Genomic DNA, 21,659 nt, shown 5'->3' with positions numbered 1-21,659 from the left:
TTTGAGCCCCACCACCAGACAAGTGGCCCAGCTTGCCCTGAAGCCCCCTTACCCAAAGCACATGCCCCCTCTGGCTGGGGTCTCTCCTTACAGAAGGGACTGCCCAGGGTAACAGCTCCTGCCCAAGCTCCACCTCTTGGCCCCATTACCTTGGGCCCCTGAACACAGCAGGACGTCTGAGAGTTGGGAACTCTTTCCCAGGCCCTCCCTGGCCCATGTGACCAAGATGCTTCTGCTGGCATAGAGACTGCTGAGGCTGGGCAGAGGGAAAGGGAGAAGTCCAGAACTCAGGCACCTTCAGGGTCCCCCAGACCCCCCTGCTCCTGGCACAAATTCCTTCTTTATTGTTCTTGCCTTCCCAGCCTCCAGCCTCCTCTTGCACGGAGCCCACTTACCTGACAGCCCAATCTGTCCTGGAGGGTCCTGGCAGCTAGAAAGTTCTTCCTTCCTACTCCCTGGACTATGGGTCCAGGAGGAAGTCCGTGCATGTGCATGCCTGGTGGGGACAGAGGTGGAGTCTGAGCCCTAGAGGACTTGGTCCTTGGAGGCTGCCTCCTCCTCCTCCTCCTGCCTCCCCCCTGGGCCAGCGCTGGCTCACGGGTGTGCCCTGAGGCTTTCTCTTGGTGTCTGTCCTATCCAGAGTCCGAGTGCCGGGGGGACCCCGTCCGGGACTTTCACCAGGTCCAGAGGGGCTATGCCATCTGCCAGACCACGCGCCCGCTGTCATGGGTGGAGTGCCGGGGCGCATGCCCAGGTCAGGGCTGCTGCCAGGGCCTGCGGTTGAAGCGGAGGAAGTTCACCTTTGAGTGCAGCGACGGGACCTCTTTTGCTGAGGAGGTGGAGAAGCCCACCAAGTGTGGCTGTGCCGTCTGCGCGTAGCGCCTGGCTGGATGGGGTGGGGTGCGGTGGGCGAGGGGATGCGGCTGCAGCGGAGCCCGGGGGGCCTGCAGTCAGGTTTGGGTGCAGGCCAGCACAGCGGCTCCTGGGCGGCTGGGCCCTCCGGTGCGCGGGGGGGACCGACCTCCTGGAGTGATGGCGCTGGGGGTGGGGCGGGGAAGCGGGTCCCGGGCTGCAGGCCGCCCTCTCCGGAAGTGCCTTGCACAAATAGGCGCTTAATAAATATTTGTTGAATGACTGTGTGCTTGAGGTCAGGCCAAGAAGTGCAGAATGGTGACACCCCCTGCTCGCCTACTACTTGGGTCTGAAGAAGGGACTGGCCCCTTCCCAAACCAGCTTTTCCTTCTCACCTGTGGCCCATGCTGGCCACAGAAGCCCCTTGCCTGCTGCAGGGAGCCTCGAAGCCTCCCCAGGGGCAGCCAGACTGGCTCTCTGCTGCATTTGCCGCTGCAGCATCTGCTCACAGTAGGCCAGGCTGCAGAGGGGAAGGGCCCCCTCCTGCTGGCCAGGAAGGGACTGACCCTTGCGCCCTGGGCGGAGGAGCACTGCAGCCACTGCTCCGTGGGGAGTGAGGCTAGGGATGGAGGTGGGTCTTAGGACCAGACCTCTGAATCCGGAAGTTAGGGGTTGACCATTATAGCTTCAAGGAGGGGGCTCTCAGGTGGAGGAAATGCCCACTGGGTCTGTTTGGGCTGGCGATCCCACCAGAGAGCACGGTGGGGAGAGGAGGGGGGAGGCTGGTTCTTCGTTCCCGCTGAATAACCGCCACATCCAGACTGACCACCAAAGGGGTATGGTCCTGGGCTAGCCCAGCCCCAGCCAGCCCCAAGATGCTGGCAAGCTACGGGCAGGGGGACAGGGTCAGTGGGGTTTGGGCTAGGCTGCTTAGCCAGGGAGGGCTCTCTTCCCATGGACACTGGGTTCAGATCCCCTCACAGTGTAGACCAGTAGGGAGCAGCAGTCCAGGCACCAGGAAACCTCTGCTCCAACTTCCTCCCCATGGGCCTCAGTCTCCTCAGCTATCAAATGGTGAGGTGGTTTGAACATAGGTATAAGCAACACAGACCCTCCCACGATGGTTCTAGAAGGGAAGCTGGAGGAGCTAGAAGATCCATTTTCATTAATCACATCGACAAGGATTTACGTGCCTCCCGGCTGCCAGTACCAGGCCGCTCTCATGGACCGATACGGACTCATCGTAGAGCATTACAGGAGTAACCAGGATGCCTGGGAAGAGATGAGCAAAGGGCTCCAACCACAGATGCTGGCCCGGGCCAGCGCTGCTCACCCTAGGCATTTGCAAGGAAGGACTCTGTGTTTGAAGAGTCACTGAATATGTGGCCACGTGACTACAAATGCTTTTCCATGCAGAATGAAAACACAAAAGCGTATCTTTGAGCTTAAGTAGTGAACTGGCTAGAAGATAGGTCACACTCTCCTGCCCAGAGAGGGTGCTCCCAGGGAACCCCAGTGGGCAAGGGGAGTGAGCATGTCCCTTTCCTGGCCCCCTTCCATTGACAACCAGAAGACAGGGCTGGGGAGCATGCAGTGGTGTGGCTGAGGTGATCTCTTCCCGTATCCTCAGCCACCATGGGTGGTGGTGGGGGAGGGAGCTCTGGGTGCTGAGCAGCAGAGGGCTGGAGCCCCTTACAACTGAGGAAGCCTGGTATGTTCCACTACACTGGGACTCCGGCCAGCGAGTTTGAATCCCAGGAGCCCTGTAATGCGAAGGGGGTGCTGCCCGGCCCAACTGCAGAGGTATTTTCATGGCTGGATCTGCTCTTCACCAGGCACCAGGCTCTACTATAGTTCTGAGCAAGGCTGCAGTGCCCCTCCCCTCCATGGACAGCAGCCGGGCCTTGAGAGGCTTCTCCGGGGGCTGCACAGCATCCCTCTGTTACCTACAGTTTCTGGGCCACTGGGGGACTAAGGAGAGCAGCTCTTGCATGAGGCGAGAGCTATGGAGGAAAGCTCAAGCGTAGCTGACTCACCCCACACACGAAATAAGGTGTTCTGGGACCACTGGCCCTGAGACACTTACCTTCCTTTGGCCATCACTGTTCCCCACTGCCCTGGAGTCGACGAGGCTCCCTGGGCCTGAGGGGCACGGACTGGCAGCAGCCTCTTCACTTGCAGATGGGTGATGGCTGCCAGGAGTCCTGCACTCCCAGTGCTGGGAGGGCAGAGTACCGGGGGGGGGGTTGGTCTGTTCGCAGGGAGTGCCCCGTGTGAGCTGGCCACAGCCCCCACCCACTCCTCCACGACACCCACATCCCCACCTGGCCCCATGCTCACCCTGTCAAGCCGGGAGACTGGGATCCACCACAAGAGTGAGGGCAGCAAGGGGCCTAGCTGTGTGTCAGGGTCAACATCCCCTGAGTGTAAGCACTGACCTGCCCGTGGTTAAGGAGCTGCGTCACCACTCCTCTTGCCTGTTCACACTGAGGCCCGGGAGAAGGCTCTGGTGAAATCATCTCTGACAGATCACCTCCATACCTTGTCACCCCTTCGGTAAAGACCTTCGTTTGTGCTGATGTCACTACTGGCTCTTAACCACGCACTGAAGAGACACAAGCAGGGCAGGTCCTGGGGTTGCTGCCTCCACTGCTGGCCCCAGCGCCCTGTGAAGGTGTCAAGGAAAGGCTGGACTTGTCTCCTTTTTGCCTGCTATTAGCCTAACCATGAAAGTATCTCTTTATACAGAATACTTAACAGATTCTAATATATATTTGTATTTCATTTTGTTATAGTATTTTTATATGTTAAAGTCAATATCTGGTGTCTCGTTTTGCTTTTCAGATGCGGTGTTAGGGGTTTCTGTAGTCTTGTCAGGATCACTCTTTTAGAGAGACTGGTTTAGAGCAGGCCTGTGAGGGAGCCACCCTTGTCCTTTCCCTAGAATTGTTCTAGAACGTGTTGGATATTGTCTGTTGTCTTCCATGTGAACATGACATTGATTCACTCAGGTTCTGCCTTGTTGATCTCTTTTTCTGCACCAAGGATGAGCCCAGGGCTGCTGACATGGCCGCCTCCCAGGGTTTGGGGGTTTCTGAGCTGCCCATACGCTGGCCACAATCCAGGGATGGCTCTCAGATGCAGCACATATAGGACATCTGCCCTTGGCACACTCTGGTCTCCCTGAAGTGGCAGAGGAGGTGGGTTCCTCCTGAAGGAGGAAGGGGAGGTCTGGGCATGGCTTGGTCATGGCTCCCTGGGGATGTCAGGGCGGGCCCATCCTGGCATGGCACAGCACACAAAGAGATCTGGAGAGGCTACTCAGCCTTGTTTCCCTTCAAGTGTCTGCAGCCACACCCAAACTGTGTGTTTGTGAACTGAGCCACATTCACATTTAAGCTGGCTCTGAAGGTTTCAGTTCGTCAGGGCAACAGATTAGAAAGCAATGTGGCTTCTCAAACTGCCCTGCAGGGTTAACCTGTCACCAGGAACCAGTGGTTCATAGGGATCAGTAGAGAAAGAAGGCAAACATACTTCTATGTAGTTCTGCCACGATTTCAGGCTGAAAACTGCTCTTAGGAGTTTTGTAGAATGCATGACCTGAGCATCTAGGGGAGGCCCGGCCCTGGCAGTCAGGCTGGGCAAGGCCCCTACCAGCAAGGGGACCCAGCTGGCCCTCCTCTGATGCCATGGCTACAGACTGATTTCCCCCTAGATCATGATGATGGTTGCCCAAGTCACCTTAACAGCACGTGGTCACCTTAAAAGTGGGCAGTGATGGTAAGTGCAGTACCTGCAAAGCAATTAGGGATTTGGGAGGAAATGTAATGAACCGGGTATAGGAGAGAAAATGGGTTAAAATAGGGTTGTAAGCTCAAGTGTCTGGACAGTAGGTTATCTAAATAAGTCAAGTGGGCACATGCCCTTCTGGCCTCTATTTGTATCACCACTTCTAATAATGCAGCAAGTAAGAAACCTATTTCCCCACTGTTAAAAAAGGGACAAATGGTAGCCGAAAGGGACTATGGTGACCTTAAAGGCACATTTTCCAATCTATTGAGCTCCAGCAGATTCTTACCATGCACTAACTTTATCAGATCTTGTCATTTTTTAAAAGAGAAGCCAGAAACCAAATTTCATGTCAACACTCATAGTTTGTGTATAATTTTTTAAACACTAGGCTAAATAAAACACATCTGTGAGCTACCAGTTTACAACCTCTGAATTACAGTGAAGTAAGTAGCAAATTTAACAGTTCAAGGGAAATCCCCAGTCAAAGAAATGGACATAGCAGGGCTTGGCTGGGGAGTGGAAGCAACAGAAAGAATGACCAGGCTTCATGGGGCACCTGGGTGGCGCGGTCGTTAAGTGTCTGCCTTCGGCTCAGGGCGTGATCCCAGTGTTCTGGGATCGAGCCCCACATCAGGCTCCTCCGCTGGGAGCCTGCTTCTTCCTCTCCCACTCCCCCTGCTTGTGTTCCCTCTCGCTGGCTGTCTCTGTCAAATAAATAAATAAAATCTTTAAAAAAAAAAAAAAAAAGAAGAATGACCAGGCTTCCAACTAAAGTCGCCAAGTTTTCCTGAGATCAGTGCTAACGCATCTGTATTGTCCTGGTGCCTTGCACTCTCAAGAGTTCATTTTCGAGATGGCCCCCTCACACCAAGCCAGTCAGTCCGCACCTCTTAGATACATTCTACTTATTCTACCCTAGGATCAGTATGGGAGGAAAAGAAGTCTCTTTTAACAACGAAAAGTCCTAATGTGGAACAAGATGATTCTCCTAATCCAGATTAAGAGAGGTAGCCCGACTGTCAGCTGCAGGGTTATTTTTACTGGATATAGTTCTGCACGTCGATGGCCACTGTCATATAATTTATTAATGAAATCATGGCTGATTCCACAGGACTCACTGGCCCACTGGACGCTTACACTGACCCCTCTCAAGCAGAACTAAAAGAATGCAGAACAGGTCACGAGGCTAGGACATGTTAAGAATTTCCTGCCAGCATTCTGCCAGGCCCCAACATGGGCTAGAGAGAGCAGGGGCAGCCCTCCTTGGTGGCTGTGCACATCGCCCCTGAATTTAACAATGGCTTACCTGGTTCAGCTGCTCTCTGCCCCTCGGGACGAAGCACTGGCACCTTTCCGACTCCGAGGTGGAACTCCCAAGGATTCACCCACAGTGTTTTCTTGCCCCTGAAGTTAGGCATACCTCACAAAATAACCACAGATCTACCATACAATGTTCCTTTAAGTCCAACACTGGGGCTGAGGCAGAAGTATGAAGAAGTACATTGCTTTTTGGTTCCTTCTGGCAACTTCTCAACTTTGCCAGAGGCTACAAGTGGAATACTGGGCTTCCATGCATTCTGTTCCCTCTTCAGTAACTACACAAACACACTTTAATATCAAAGAAGTTTAATACGCTGCAATAAAATAAGCGCCTAGAAAAAGCTCATGGAATAGATGTCAATGTTAGAGAAATCCCTCCCACACACCCTCTAGCTCCATACCCCATCCCTCAAAACCAAACAAGAAAATCTGAAACAACAAAGGAAATCCTTCCAAGCTTGGATTTCAGTGAGGGCCCCTTTACCAATAACAAGAACACAGTTTCCTACATGGCCTAATAGGAAAGTAAAACACAGAAGCACAAAAAGTCCACAGATTTCAATATTTAAGAGACTTGGTACATATTCAAAGTTAAAATAACTCCAACTTTTATAGCTATACATATTGTTTTAAAGCAACTTAATATATTTTTAAATTTCATATATACACTCTCAAAGGTTCTTCAGGTGAGGTATGTAAACATTGTCTAATGAAAATTTTTCAATGTTTCAAACCAACAAATTCACAGCATACATTGAATTTTCATCCATTAAAGACACAGTATCTTCCTACACTCACTAACATAATGGAAATCCAGGCCCAAGAAATACACGCCGATCACCCAGATTACCATTTGCAGAATTTCTCAACTCACTGCTTTTGGAAAGACCACCTTTGCACAGGTTAGGAGCACACACTTGGTACCGGGAAGGGGCGAGGCCCTCCGGGGACTCTCTCCTTGGGCATCTGGATCACTGGCTAAGACTCACAAGACAGCAAAAAGGAGCACATCTGAACAACTACAAGATTGACCTCGGCAATGACAATACCGGGAGGAACCAGAAAGACCTTAAAGGAACGGTAGAGATTCATCTTAGAGCTCCCTGGATCCACAGCCGGATCAGCAGCCCCTGCCCTAATCTCATTCTGAAGGGTCGTGGCCAAAAAAGAAGAAAAACCCAACACGGCACCTGAGCTTCAGTTAAATTGCATGGGCCTCCTATGCCCCCCTGGCCCCTGAAAGGCATTAACTCTAGCCTACAGTAGGATCCTGGGCTGTGCTTTTCATACAGGTTGGGGTTGAATTTCTTAGTATCATAATGCATATGGGAAAATAATGCCATGAGTTCACAAAGACGACCAACGCCTGCACACAGGCGCTGGCCAGTGACCTTGGAGGAGCTCAATTTTGAAAACTACTTGTTCCCTGAGGGTAAACAGCAGGCTTCTATTGAGATTAAGTGAGGCTAATAAGGGGATTATTTATTACAAGGTAATAACACTTGGGGAGCCTCAGGCCAGAGTTCTATTTTACTCCCACAGAATCTACAACGCCCCCTCCCCGCCCTCCCACCACCACCAGTAGTCACCTTCCCAATGACACAATATAGGTCAGTTTCTTTCCTCTTGCTTGCTTTTAGGCTCAGCAATGGAAAGTCTTATCCTAACGCACCCACTTCAATCTAAAAAACACTAGTGAAAAATTCTAAACACCATCATAAATACAAAAGAGAAGACATATTCCAAAAGCCTAAAAAACTACATTATTCTATTCATGGTTATTTGGGTGTGGGGTATTTTTCATAAAGTTTAGGACGGTCACAGGAGAGGCTGCTAAACAGCTTAGAAAGCTGTGGAACTGGACACGCTGGGAGCCATGGAAGAGGGACTGCCTGCCTCGCTCGGATCTAAAGGGTTTTACCCCAGACATTTCAAACCCAGGCACAGAGGGGGATCACAGGAAATGGGCTTAGCTTTCAAAGGCAGGGCAGACAGACTCAAAGGACTTTTAGCTGGCAATTAAATTTCTAATATAAAAAGTTCTTATGTTTACAGCCAAATGAGCTTTGCTTCCACTAGATTTAGGAAGCCCTACAAATTCATGGAAAAATGATCATTTTTCAATCTCCATGCCCGATTTTTGATGTGTCTGGCGCTGGCAGACTTCTCATCCATTGCTAGAGTTGTATGACATGAAGAAGCGTGCAGACAAACAGAAGCAAAAATTCAAGTACAGCCACCTCTCCGGCAAAGGCAAGAGGTCTTAGCAAGAGCTGTTCTACCCCCACCCTATCCTCTGAGACAAGGGCCAACGCAGAGCCCAGAATAAATGTTATTTCCTAGGATCTTATTGCTTATGCGCAACACATCAGAAAGAACACCTGGAAATCTGCTCTGCAGATCTGGGAACCGACCAGTTTATCATACATACATGTGTGTATATATATATATAATATATTTAACATAACCAGATGAGAAGAGGGGGCAGTTAAAGCTTGGATTGATGTAGCATTACAGATCAAATGCCCCACACAGCTCTCAACCTGCTGGTTTCTGTTCTTTCTCCATGTGTGAACTGTGTTATGAAAGTAAGTCCACTGCTCAAAATATACCCTTCTACGATACTACAATGCAGACCAACACCGCTCAGAACATGAATCGGTATACAGCACACGTAATAAATATTTTTAAAAAACTATTTACAACATTACTTCTTGTGAACATTAGATGAGAGCAAAATCTATTTTCTCCTGCAAAGGTTAAAAAAGTGTTGACTGTCTAGTTCAGTGCTAAATTCCCTGGCACCTAGTTACCCATTCACATTTCATCTTAAAATCAGATTTGCTTACAAACAGTATCTTAGAAAAAAACATTCTCCAGCATTACTGTTCAAGTGTCCTCCTCATTTGTTAGAAAAGACAAAGGGAGGCAATAAGAAAATATGCAAATTATGGTTCAAAATTTATGGAGGACAAAACCCCGTGTGTGTCCAGTCCCAAGCGCTCTGCAGTCCTGAAGCTACGGTTCTCAGTCCAGCCAGCTGGGCGGAATGAGAATGACTCAGACAGAGGTGCCCAGGAATGGGGCACAGGGAAGAGGAACGTGATCATAAAGCCATCAGTTCCATGACATCTAGGGGTGCTCTGAATTGCAGACCAAAACTCCTGAGAAGAAAATCTGCACACATCTTAGAACAGATGGTTTCGTTCTGTAACCAAGGGTTACAGGTGGGACTGGCCCACATCTGCACAGACTTGCTGAGACAGGGAAAAGAAGGGCGGAGGAGGAGAGCTGAGGTGCTCATGAGTACTATCAAGGTGCAGAAGGAAACACTAATCTCCCATGGTTAATGAATGTGAATAGGTGTATGTCTTTCACAAACATGAGAAAGACTAAAATATATCTTAATGCTTTCTTTAGGCAACCAGTGGTCTCTCTATATCCCACAGGTATGGGCTTGGATTTCCTTGGGGTTACAACTAAGGCTCATTTCCCTGCACAGGCTGTTGGACAGTCAGAAGGTATCAACTGTGTATGCAAAACGTGGGCTGCTTCAGGCAAGCCCTGATGCCATGCCTGGCACAGCCATATGAGTGGTGGGAGACCCACTTTGTTCTGGGATGGGATGACAGTGGGGAGAAGCACTCGGGTTCCCAATCCACATTGCATATGCCCGAACTAGTGAGGGTTTTAAGGCTGCACCCTCTGCCTTCACGATGTTGTTTGGGAGTTCAATGGACGAGCATGGTAATTGGGAAGGATGGGTGTCTAGAAAGAACACTTTTTTGGAAAGCCCTTTTGACAGTTAATTTTTTGTTGTTAAAATAAATACTTTCTATAGAAGCTTTTGAACAGGAAAATATCACTATTTACACAGTGAAATAAATTCCACAGTGGTGTGTATAACTATGTATTATATAATGTATTTGAAACCAGAGTCAATAACACAGTCTCCTAGAACACTGGTGAAACTAACACCCTTAAGCTACAGTGGCTCTAAAACAAACCCCTATCTGTGGTATAAATATACAAAATTATGCAGATCTTGTTTGTACAGCATCTTTCCCACACAGTACCTCCCAAATACTACAGTTTCAGCTGCAAGACAGCATGAGGTGCAGGTTACAGGAAACAAGTGGGCTGAAGAAGTTGATCAACTGAAGAGCATCTGGGCTCAATGGCTAAATTCTAGAAGGAAAATAAAGAGTTATGGAGAGAAATTAGCTTCTAGTATGACACGTCGCTGCTCAGTGATGTGCTCGGGAGATGGGAGACTGTCCCTGAGAAGACAGCTCCTGGAAGGGGGCGGAGTGGCCTAAGCAGAAGAGGGAAGAAACAGGGTGTCAAGGATGGCTCCTCTGAACGAGGTGAGCCAGGCTTCTTCGGTCTACAGCTGCTGGTGTGCCAACGAGGTGCCATCAACAGGCTGGTGTTTTTAGAAGAGCTGAGAATGGCTAGGCTGGATTCGAGGTTCATACAGCCATAGGCCAGCCATTTATGTTCACAAGTAGTGACCAAAGCTTGGGGAGTGAGCTTGCAAATATGCTGTACGTGAAAAAGAAAGGACGGCTCTAGAGGGTAACAGGAGCCCACCTGTGCTGGCCAGGAGACTCTCGGCTTTAGGTCCATTACTAAATCTGTTTGCCATAGAGGAAGACTTAAAAGACTTTGTACTTCTAGTTTTAACTACTTATCCTAGTAGATAAGATCAGGATTCAACAAATATTCAATCAACGAAGGGGGGTATTTTCTTTTCTTTAGTGCACAAGCATTACTCAGAAATAAGGTGCAACAACAGCTGTGTGCCAAGATGAACAGGCAAGACATCCTCAAATCTAAAAGCGCAGAAATGGTGCAAGGTTTGATAATAGGAAAAATGTTTGTGCCTAACTGTCTGCATAACTGACCTTGAATGACATACTACAAGGGTCAGTAAATCTTTTCTGTAAATAGCCAGGTGGTGGATATTTTGTATTTTACGCTCTGTCAGCTACATATGGTCTCTGTTACTTTTTTTTTTTTTTAATATAATCTTTAAAAAAAAAAAAAGGTAAAATGCATCCCTCCAACCTCTGGCATATTATAAAAGCACAAGCACGTGTTTTTTGCTGCTGTTGCTGTTGTTGTTGTTGTTTATGGGGAATCTGTACGTTTACGTTCCTTGCCTACTGCTGAGCACCTTGTGCGACATGGACTGGCCCAGGCAGGGGAGAAAGGCTCTGTGCATCACTGTGCTTGCCAGGCAGACGTAACTACACAATCACCCCTCTGAACACCGAAGCAAAGGATGTCTCCTGAGCACTGAGCGGACACCACCAGCGCTCTGGGAAAGGGAAGATCAGACAGACAGGAGCTAATGGAATGAAGTGACCACACGGGCTCAATTCCAAGAGCAAAAGCATGAGCAAGCATACCTTCCGCAGCAGTGGCCCAGGTGGTCCTCTGGGTCCTCCAGCACAACATGGCAAAGCCCTAAGTCAGAAGCAGCATCAGAGGGCTCTAGGTTTCTGCCTGAGTATGACTTAATAACTTTAAAGGAGAGAGGACAGACCTTCAAGTTTCTAATCCGTCAACTGTTGAACAAGCAGTTTGTTCTGACATTTCAAGGGATGAACTGTACTGAAGGTTGCCTCAAAAGGCTTGCCACAATTTTGCTTGTTTTAAATACAATAATCTTTTTCTTTTCATTTTTTCCCTGAAAAAGGACTTGGGAGCAAGCCGGGGGAAGAATACTTACTGCTGGGATGTGAGGACTGCCTTGCCAATGTGATATACATAGACATGATTTCATACTTGTAGAAAAAATTTCCAGTATTTCAGTGGACATCAAGCCATAAGAAGACAAAAATTAATAGCTGAGAAGTCAAAATAATAATTATCTGTTTCAAAATAATTGAAACAATCACTGTTCTGGGGCCACTGACAGAAATTTTTTCAGTGACACGACATTCAACGTCATTTGTAGAACAGTATAGAAGCTTATCCTTGCGTTGTGGGGGAGAGGGAAGACCAACAGCTTGGAGGTTGACTGGATTTGATCCAAAGATACAGGCTACACCTTCTCAGTCACACTTAGGTCCTAAGATGCTCCAATTTTCTATTCTTTTCTAAAAAAGCATGTTCAAAGCAAGCCCTTGTTTTTTATTTGTTGGCTTACCTTTAATAACGTTATTTTGAAAGGAGAGTATGTGACTGAAAAAATATCAGTACTGGTACATTTTTATTTTCCTAGAAGCTGGCCAAAAACATTACATAATAAATACTGTGGGTCAGTGACTGGACTTTGTTTTTCTTCTGTGAAAAGGCTTTTTCCATATCTAAACATGAAGCTCAGAAAACTGAACCCCCAACCAAAGTATTCTCAACTAATTTCTAAAAAAATAAATCTTGGCTTGCCTCAGTAACACAAGATGTGAAGCCAGAGTCAGGTCTAAGATAAGGACAGAGTGAAATGAGAGGCCCGGGCCGCACTGAGAACTCCAAAGCCCTCTTTGCCTGCGGCGCCTGACTCTAGAGGCTAACAGCGGCCTCACTGTGGCCAGTGATGGGCGGCTGGAAGAAGGAAGATGCGAGGCTACAGCAGCTCACGTGTCAGGAGATGGTACTCAGTGTGCTGTAACAACACACCTTCTGTAGCAAGGAGAAATAAAGAAATGTAAAAGGAAGAACAAAACTGAGGGAAGATAAGGAGGAAAAAGAAGAAGAGGACGGAGGGCAGGGGGCAGGCAAAAGAAAGGAGAAGATAAATCAAATAAAATTTGTTCCCAAAAAAGGATTATTTTCTTAAACAAGGAGGGTCAACAAACTTTTTCTGAAAGGTCCAGACAGTGAATCTTTCCGGTTTTGCAGGCCATATGGTCTCTGTTGTAGATACTCCACTCTGCCGGAAAGCAGTCACGGAAAATACATAAACAAACGGGCATGGCTATGTTCCAATAAATGTTTATTTACAAAAGAGCGACCAGCCCATATTCTGCAGACCCTTGATAGGGCATCTGCAAAAAACACAGCTTGTGTGGGCTGACAGGAAACCAACAGGAACAGGGGTGGCTCCTGGGCCCAGCACCTTGGGAAATTCCAATCCAGTCCCAGGTGCAGTGACAAGCCACCAGATCGCTAAGGGTGACATTTGCATTGTGTTGCATGCTGTCCTTTCCTACTTGGCTCTTAGGTCCTTCAATCAGCAAGACGCTGCCCAGAGAGGAAAGTGACAGCGGCAGCCCTCACTACAAAATCCACCACAAGGCAGGAAAGAGACCAAACTTCAGTTCACAGCAACTGTCTTGAAGTGATGTGTTTCACGGATGTCCTATCTGAACAATGAGAAATGCACAGAGGAGCCCGGCAGGAGCACCGCATCTGTGAAGCCTGAGACCTGCACCTCTCTTACCCATAATACTGCAAGGGCAAAACCCACAGCCCAAGATTATTGTTTTTAGATAAGGCTTGTGTAGAAACCTTTAATGAAACCCAGATGCAACAGAATTGGCCTACCTACCAGATGCAAGGGACTAGCAATTGCAGATTAACAGACCCTAGGGACATTCCCATGCAGAAGCCTTAAGAACAGAACAAAGGTTCAGCGCCTCCCTGCTGTGCTGCAGCTTGCTAGGGGTCTGAGGGAGTGCTACGGGTGAGGCTTTGGGCCCTCACTAGGGAGCGGTCTCCCTGTTGTCCTCCCAAACCCAGGGAGCCTTAGGGGCTAGAAAGTGGGAGCTAGAAGATGGGTCTCCCAAGGAGGGCCTAGCTCTGGGGAGCTACGGTAGAGCTTCAGTGATTGTTTCCCAGGCACCCTGCAGCTCTCCCAGAAGCTCAGCAGTCATACCAGTGTCCTCTGGTCAGCAACTTCAGCTCCAGGGCTGGGACAGTCCCTGTGCTGAGTATAGGCCCAGGAGCAGAATTCTTTTGTGATTTGGAATCTGGAACGCGGGACAGACTTCCTTTGCATCTGGTGGTCAGCCATACTGTGAAGATGGCTATAAAAAGGAGGTCTTTGCAAGACAGGGAAAACAAGGGGAAACTTGAGTCAGTTGCAGGTCTGGCCTGGAGGTGTCTAGGAGACACATTTGCCAGCATCGGCTGTAAGTGTAAAAGGGCGTTCCAGAGCCAGCCCTCAAGTTCATTTTTTTTTTCTTTCTTCTATTAGCAAAATTAACTGAATCAGCAAAAATGAGATTCAACAAACATAAAAATACTTCTAAACTTTTAAGTGTTCTAATTATGTAGAATCCCAGTCTATTTAAGTGTTGCTACTACTATAAAATGTAAGTTGATTTTAAAGATGATCCACTGCAGTGTATAAAAAAAATGCATACACATTGATACCTTTTCTCAAAGGCTGCCTAAAATGGGAGAAAAGGCTACTATCTTGAAGTAAGCTTTTTTAAATGAAAAAGAACTTAGAAAAGTAATGGAATGAATTAGAAGCCTGGAACTGGAAGGGTTGCACCCGCTCACTGCCTCCCACCTCTCGCTAACCTAATCCAAGCACCACTACAAGGCAGTCTGCATGCAGCTCAGGGGCCCCTGGACATACGTACAGGAGTCAGCACACACGACATCGGCAAACCTCAGTTGCTTAAGTCACCACAAAAACAGGATCCAGTGACGACTATATGAAAATATTTTTAAAAAACTTTAAAACCACTTTTCAAAGATTAACTGAACCTATTCAAAACATACTAATGCTTCTGTGCAACTTAATGCTGAGAAAGGGCTGCCCAACATACACATTCAGCAGTTTCATTAATATAGGTAGCTCTTGAATGGCCAAAGTCAAAGATATTAAAACGAAAAAAAAGTGACTCATGGGATAGAGGAGACACAGGGGGAAAAAAGTCAAGGCTTCATTGAAGATAGTCTATGAAATTCAACACAATTCTCAATTTCCCATGAATCAAATGTTTCTCTCCAGTCCTATCCAGTCAGAAGTTCTCATTATATACAGCAAACCTTTAACAGAATGGGTAGAAGGCCTGTTTTATCATGATTTGACTGAACTATGCATGAAAAAAGTCCATCTGGGTTTACCTAAACAGATCTGAACAATCTAAATGGAAATTTTTTTAAGTAAAAAGGACAGAGTAGTACCTGTCCATACAAGCCTACTTCTGTGACAGAGCACAGTAGAGAAGCTGGTTGAAGCTCTAACAACCAAGCCTTTACGCAGAGTGGCCCAATGGAAATGTTGAGTACACACTGTGTTGTAATTGAGCAATGTTATAGGCACCAAGGTAAAACCAATGCAACCACCTCAGGCGTCACTCGGGAAAGGCAAACAACATTCGTTACAAACACTGTGGCTCTGACTTTTGAGCCAAGGAACAGAGCCTGACATGATAGAGGCAGGAGTGACACTACAAGCATTAACTACCAGTATGGTGCTAATCAATCAGAATGCTGACATGCACTCTAAACATGTCCATTCCAATTGGGACACACCAGCTGAACATCAGCTCCAGGTGGGAGGAAGGGTGTGGGCCCACTAGGAATGCCGGAGCTGCTTTCTCCAACTGCAAGGTTGCTCTGACCTTTACATGACTCTGTGCTGTTTAGACCTTTCTGAGTCTGGTGCCAAACTGGTTTTGCAGATACTCACAGAGACCCTGGGCCACATTTAAACCATCTGGCCTGTGCTAATTACCCAGCTCACGAACACCCTAGCACACTGCATGGGGCAGAAAGAATTTTACAGTAGAACTGGGGCTGGGAGACGTCTGTGGCTAATAACCACAGGCAAATGCACCCAAATGCACATGCACACACAAACTCTTAAACTTTTCTATTACGGAAATAACAACTCGGCTTTCTTTGAATATGGAAGTATTCAGGGTAAGAAAGAATATTAGAACAGTCACTCTCATCCTAATTGTCAAGTTACAGTTACAAGATGGAAAAAAAAAAATCCTACATTTTTTCCCCCAAAGTCAGGTGAAAACCTTGTTAGGTTTCTAGCAAGTGTGCAAGGCCAAAAATGAAAAGGATGGTAAGAATCAGTAATACAAATCACCTGGGGGATGTGAATAATTTTTAGAAGTCATAACCCAAAATTAACACCTTGTGACACATTTTTTGTCCCATGGGCACATAATTTAGAACACATTTTTTAAAAGACAAAAGGTCCAAAGTGGGAGGAGTGACCGGTAATGAATATGATTTTTAAAAAAGGGGTAACAGAAATATTCACCTTTCATAGTAATTATAAATTCCCTCTGCAATCTCCACATACCATAAAAATGATTTGGTTTAGCTTTCGAATATCATTTAAACAAACAAACAAGACAGAGAGGGAAGTTCACTGCTCGGGTTTGCAAAGAGGAGCATCTGTCCGTGTACAGACACTGCCGGGCAGCTGCTCAGAAGCTACGTTTATGTGCATGATGGTGGTCTTCTCGGCTACAGTACAAGTGCTTGTGCATCAAGTATAAAATACAAGCCTTTAATCACATAGATCAGCTTTTTAGCTCTTGTAAATTTAAAAACGAAAAGGATAAATAAGGCACTGTACTTTTAAAAACTAAAACTGCTTGGTTCCAAGTTTAAAACCCAAGGAACAACCAGAATATAATATATAACTTCCCTTACTCAGCCTCAGAGAAAGACTCTGCAAGTTCCCTTCTCCATCTGAGATGCACTTTCTGACATCTTCAATTGTGTTGTTCTCCATTAACTGCTGATTTGAAAGGCTGGATAAGCTTATAAAAGCAGATTCAGTTAATGCAAAATGAAGGGTTACTTCTGCAGGACAGTTTAACTCGCGGCTGCCGCCTTCCGATCACTTTGCATCCAGCCGTCTCCGTTTGCTGTGAGAAGAGTCCAGCTTTGCCTTCAGCTTTCGCTTTCTCTGCGCGGCACTGCTCTCCGGGGTTTTCATCAAGGGTCTGGCCCGAGTCTTTCCACTGCTCTGCTTCCTGTTGGTGGCTTTCTGTGGCCTTGAAGAGGATTCACCTGCCCCCTTTTGCTTTGCAGGTTTTGACCCTGTCTCCAAGGCAGCGAGCTGTGTGGGTCTTTTGTTCGTATTCTCTTTTTCCCTCCTAGAGGAAGGGCAGTTCTTCCCAGGAGACTTTTTAGGGATCTTCGCTTTATTCTCTTTTAAGGATGTCTTTTTGGGCAGTTGGCTGATTCTGTCCCTTGCAGCTGGCTTCTTGGCAGCAGAGGTTTTGGTGGATCCATCGGGATGCTTGTCTCTGCTGGCTTTCACCACAGGTCCCTTGTCCTTCCTGTCCTGAGTGCTGCCGCTTTCTGTCCTTTTGCGTTTATTCTGCACTTCTGCTTTCGGCAAGATTTCAGACATTTGCTTCCCTTTCCTTCCCTTCATTCCGTCAGTACTCTTGGGCTTAACAGGAAACCCATCTGCATCCACTTGCAGGGCAAGCTTGGGAGACATCAGAGGGTTGATGCATACACTCTTACAACTCTGTTTACTTTCCACAGCCTGCCCAAACGGGCTTTCCATTTTCTCGTTCTTGATCAAACATTGCTGGGCTCTGAGCTTTCCTCGAATATTGGAATACTTTCTAAGGATCCGGGTACTGGCTGGGGTAGGTGAGTTTGTGGGAGGATGGCTATTTCGGCCCTCCTTGACTTCCTCTACGCAGTCTTCAGAATTGGGACTGAGGCTGATATCACTGCCATCCTCTGGCTCCACCTGGTCAGGATTCTCTCGAAATTTGGCCCAGAGCTTCTGTGTTTTCCAATTGTTCCTTGCAGGGGTAGCTCCAGGAAATTTCTTCAAGTGCTTTTTCAAGCGCTCAGCCTGTAGTGAACTGGGGTACAGGCTGGCAGAAGAGTGCTTCTGAAGAGGGTGCTTGACAGCGGGCATGTCTCCTGGGAGACGGGTATTGAGCTTCTTCGCGATCACCAGAGACCGGGTTTCAGTCGTCTCTAAGAACCATTTGCAAACATTAGATAATTTAAAATTTGTCATAAACAGCATCTGAACTGGAGAAAACTTCTGAACCTCCAACGAACCCCTACATTTCCGTGACCTTTTCTTGCTTTTCCAAATCTCCTTCAGTTTATCTGACTTGTTCCTTGATCTTGGTGTTGGCTGGGCTTCTTTCTCCAACTGGATCCAGCCTTTCTGAACTCTCATGTACCGGGCATTGAAGTTGGCGATAAGCTCTTGGTTCTCCTCCTCTGCACACCATTCCACAAACTTGGGCTGGTCATCTACCACTGTGTCCACATCATCCTCGTCTAAGGGATCTCCACTCTCCGAAGCTTCATTTTCCTTTGGCATTGGGTTTCCTTGTGCTGCTTCCTTTTCTGAAGTCACTTTTGCAGTATCCGAGCAGTCCAGAGAATGAGCATGTCTTAGGTTGTAGGTTGAAGAGGTCAGTCTTGTGAGCCTCGGTACCCATTTTGGGGGCCCACCAGCATCACCGCTTCCACCACTTGACAACCCAAGTGCACTGGACGGCGGGTCGCTATCATCATCTTCACGCTGGATGTCTGCAGTGCTGAGCTCATTCACAACCTCCTCCGGATCTTGTGTGGGAATTGGTTCTGGATTCTCTTTTGATTGCTCTGGGAAAGTATAAGGAATACTTTCTGAGGGGTCATTAGCATTTTTCTCACCTAACTTAGACTGAACATAGATTTCCAGTCTCTCTCTAGGCAGGGGCTGGCCAACTGTGGTTACGGGATCACTGCTGGGGAAAATATCTCCTTCTTCCCCCTTGACTTCTTTTGCCAGCATGTTTTTAAAAGTCTGCCTGGTGATGATCCCACCTCCTTCGGCCTCCTGCTCGGCATCTTTCTCAGAGGGATTTTCATCGACACCTGGGTTTTCAGTGTCCTCCAGACCTTTCGTATGGAAACCATCAGCCAGAAGGCCCTCAGATGCTGTCTCACCAGGATACCCTTCTTTTTTAGAACGTTTCATACCAGGATTTTTAGAAACCTTGATCTCAGGACAAGCAGAGGAAGAATCTGACCTTTGACTTCTTAGGCACCTATCAGCAGAGGAGGGATCTGAAAGCTGACTCCTTAGGCACCTGTCAGAGGCCTCAGGGAGTTTTTTACCTTTTTTCTTCTTGTCCACATTCTCTTCAGGTAAATCAATGTTTTGATCGCACATATCTTTTTCTGAAGAATGTTTTACATCACTGCCCTGTCTCTCTGATTTTCCTGTACCACCTGCTGCCTCACTGCCCTCAATTCTGCTGGGGTTTTCATTAGTAAAAGTGCTGCTTTCCTTCAAGAGTGGGTCAGTATCTAGCTCCTGAGTGTCTTCAGTCTCGGCCTCAGTACTGATGCTTTGGTTGTCTTCAGCTTTTCCAAGGCTCAGGGGAGGCTCCAAGCCCACGGGGGGACTCTGGCTTTCTGAGCACAGAGGACCTTCCTCTCTACTGACTGTTTCAGGAGAAGAATGAGGCCTAGAAACAACATCTTCACTGCCTCCCTCAGAAATGCTCTCAGTAGAGGAAACCAGGTGACAGTCTTGGGTGACAGTCCCCTCCTTGATATCTAGCAGTTCGACTGGTTGTTGGTCTTGGTCAGGGGAAGCCATCCCACTTGCTGTGGGAGTTGAGACCATGGAGCTGCCTTCTGGCGTGTCCTCTTTGGGAAGGTGAGCAGGGAGAGGCAACACCAGGCTGGAGGCTGTCGTTTCTTCTGACCTAGGAGAGCTGCTCGGATTTGGTTTATTTGTCATGGGGCAAACCTCAGGCTCTTGAGATTCCTTTTCAGAGGAAGCTTCTCTTTCTCCTTCCTTGAGGGAGGTTATTTCTCTACTAGGTTCTTCATGGTCGTCATCTCTGGGGTGCTGCACATCCACCGCAGGTCCTGAGGCTAAAAGGGTGAGGGTCTGCTTGGGAGTGACCACCGCCTCTGGCTCCACTGTTGAACAGCTCGCTTTTTCTTGGGAGAGTACATTTCTGGCCAGTGTGCGAACAGTTGGCAGCTCACAACAATCACCATTGAAAAAGTATCCTCGAGTACTCTTCCTGGCTGTTTTCCGAGAAGATAATATTGATCTTTGATTCTCAAAGTGGCATTCTGTTATTGGCTGACTGATATAAACGACATCACACTGGTTATCATAATCATTTATCCTCAGCCCTGATGCCCTTTTACTTTTCCGAGCTGTCTTAATGGAGGTTGATATCATCTTGGTTCGTGAATGTCCATTAGATGCTTTGTGCACAGCTGGCATGGGGCTGGGGGCTAACCAACCATCTTTGGAATGATCAAACTGACCCTTGTCACTGGGATGTAAATGGTAACTGACCCTATTTCTTCCTAGTGAGTGCAGATGGTTCTCTTGCTTTGGCCTTGTGTCCTGTTCACTGGACTCGAACTCCTGGCGCAAAGGTGTTTTTGAGCTACACAGTACAGCATTCTCTTTGTCAGCAGTTCTAGGTGAATTTCCCGTAAACCCTGAGTCCCAAGCTGCTTCTGATAAAGCTCTGAGTGAATTTCTTTGAGAAACAATACAGCTGTTGCTCTCCTCACTATTCTCAGATGCTGCTTTCACTGCAATTAGACTTTCTATTAAAGCTGAGCTCTGCATATGGTGTTTTCCATCCTCACATATTTTCACATTTGTGTCTTGCTCCTTTCCAGTGGTTTGCCCCTCCAAGCTCTTAGAGATGTGGTGGAAGCTTAATGAGGAAGAATTAGATGCGGTGAGGTATCCCAGCGTGGAACTATCTGTTGAACTACCAGAATTAGGTTTAGTGGTTGGAAGTTCAGAAGAATCTTTCTGGATAATAGTCAAGGCATTCTCTCTTCCATCTACAGAGTTTGTCTCAGGAGGAGGCTCCTTCAGGGCCTGTTCTGTCAAGTGTGGAGGGCTGTGCGAGCCTGATGAGTCTACCAACAAACCTACAGGAGTAGGAGACTTCATACCGAGACATGCAGCGTCCTTTTCCTGATGTTTGGGGCCTAGCTGGGCACAGCCAGCATTGCAAGTGGACGCATCCATTGCTCCAGAATCAGGTCGCAGGTCCTCGGTGCCCGGCTGGGATTCAGTGTACAGATCGTTCAGGACACGGATGAACTGCTTCTGATGATGAGTGCACAGTTTGACCATAAACTTCTCCAGTGGGGACTTCGACTGATTGTTAGAATCTACTCCTATAGCCTCTGTTGAGTTCTCACTAGACAGACAAAGAGAAAGGAGAAATTAGTATGGCTCATTTTCCAAAGAACATTTTTACATTATGAAATTTACCAGATGTTATTCATGCTGTAAAGAGAATGGACACTCTAAAACTACTTCTAAGTGCCCGTATAAAGTTGATTAATAAGGAGTATTAACCTAATTAAAATATAAGGCCAGACCTAATATATTCTCAAGTTTTAGTAACATCCTTCATACTTTTTAAGTGATTATTCACAATAATTTTTCCTATAGAAGAAGAAATATCATTGAAAAAATTTTTCAGAAAATAAAATTTTGGCCACATTATTAACCCCAGTTGGTCAACATACACTTTTGTTTTAGGCCTGGGCATTCCTGTTATGAAACAGTCATTGATTTATAAGTCCACAACACTGACAAAAATTCAGACACACTACATTACAAATTTTGGACTTAAATTATAGTTTTTTGTTTTTTTTGTTTTTTAAAAGATTTTATTTATTTATTCGACAGAGATAGAGACAGCCAGCGAGAGAGGGAACACAAGCAGGGGGAATGGGAGAGGAAGAAGCAGGCTCATAGAAGAAGAGCCTGATGTGGGGCTCGA

At 47.1% G+C, this 21,659-nt stretch overlaps 2 protein-coding genes across 13 annotated transcripts in view; one reads left to right on the top strand and one right to left on the bottom strand.

Moving 5' to 3' along the window:
- SLIT1 (slit guidance ligand 1) overlaps positions 1-2,816 on the top strand; it is a 163,910-nt gene extending 161,094 nt beyond the window's left edge. Inside the window, 1 exon segment of the mRNA XM_011222001.3 lies at positions 641-2,816. Coding sequence (XP_011220303.2) covers positions 641-879 — 239 coding nt within the window. The 3' untranslated portion in view covers positions 880-2,816.
- A 3,437-nt stretch (positions 2,817-6,253) lies between these two features.
- The window catches only part of LCOR (ligand dependent nuclear receptor corepressor), a 131,607-nt gene continuing 116,201 nt past the window's right edge, over positions 6,254-21,659 (bottom strand). For all 12 annotated transcript variants that reach the window (XM_034663059.1, XM_034663061.1, XM_034663062.1 and 9 more), the window contains one exon: positions 6,254-21,068. In XM_034663059.1, the coding sequence (XP_034518950.1) occupies positions 16,739-21,068 (4,330 nt within the window). In that variant the 3' untranslated portion in view covers positions 6,254-16,738. The remainder of the gene's footprint in view (positions 21,069-21,659) is intronic.

Source organism: Ailuropoda melanoleuca, chromosome 6, assembly GCF_002007445.2.
Source record: "Ailuropoda melanoleuca isolate Jingjing chromosome 6, ASM200744v2, whole genome shotgun sequence".
Taxonomy (NCBI): domain Eukaryota; kingdom Metazoa; phylum Chordata; class Mammalia; order Carnivora; family Ursidae; genus Ailuropoda; species Ailuropoda melanoleuca.
This window is presented reverse-complemented; position numbering and strand designations above follow the sequence as displayed.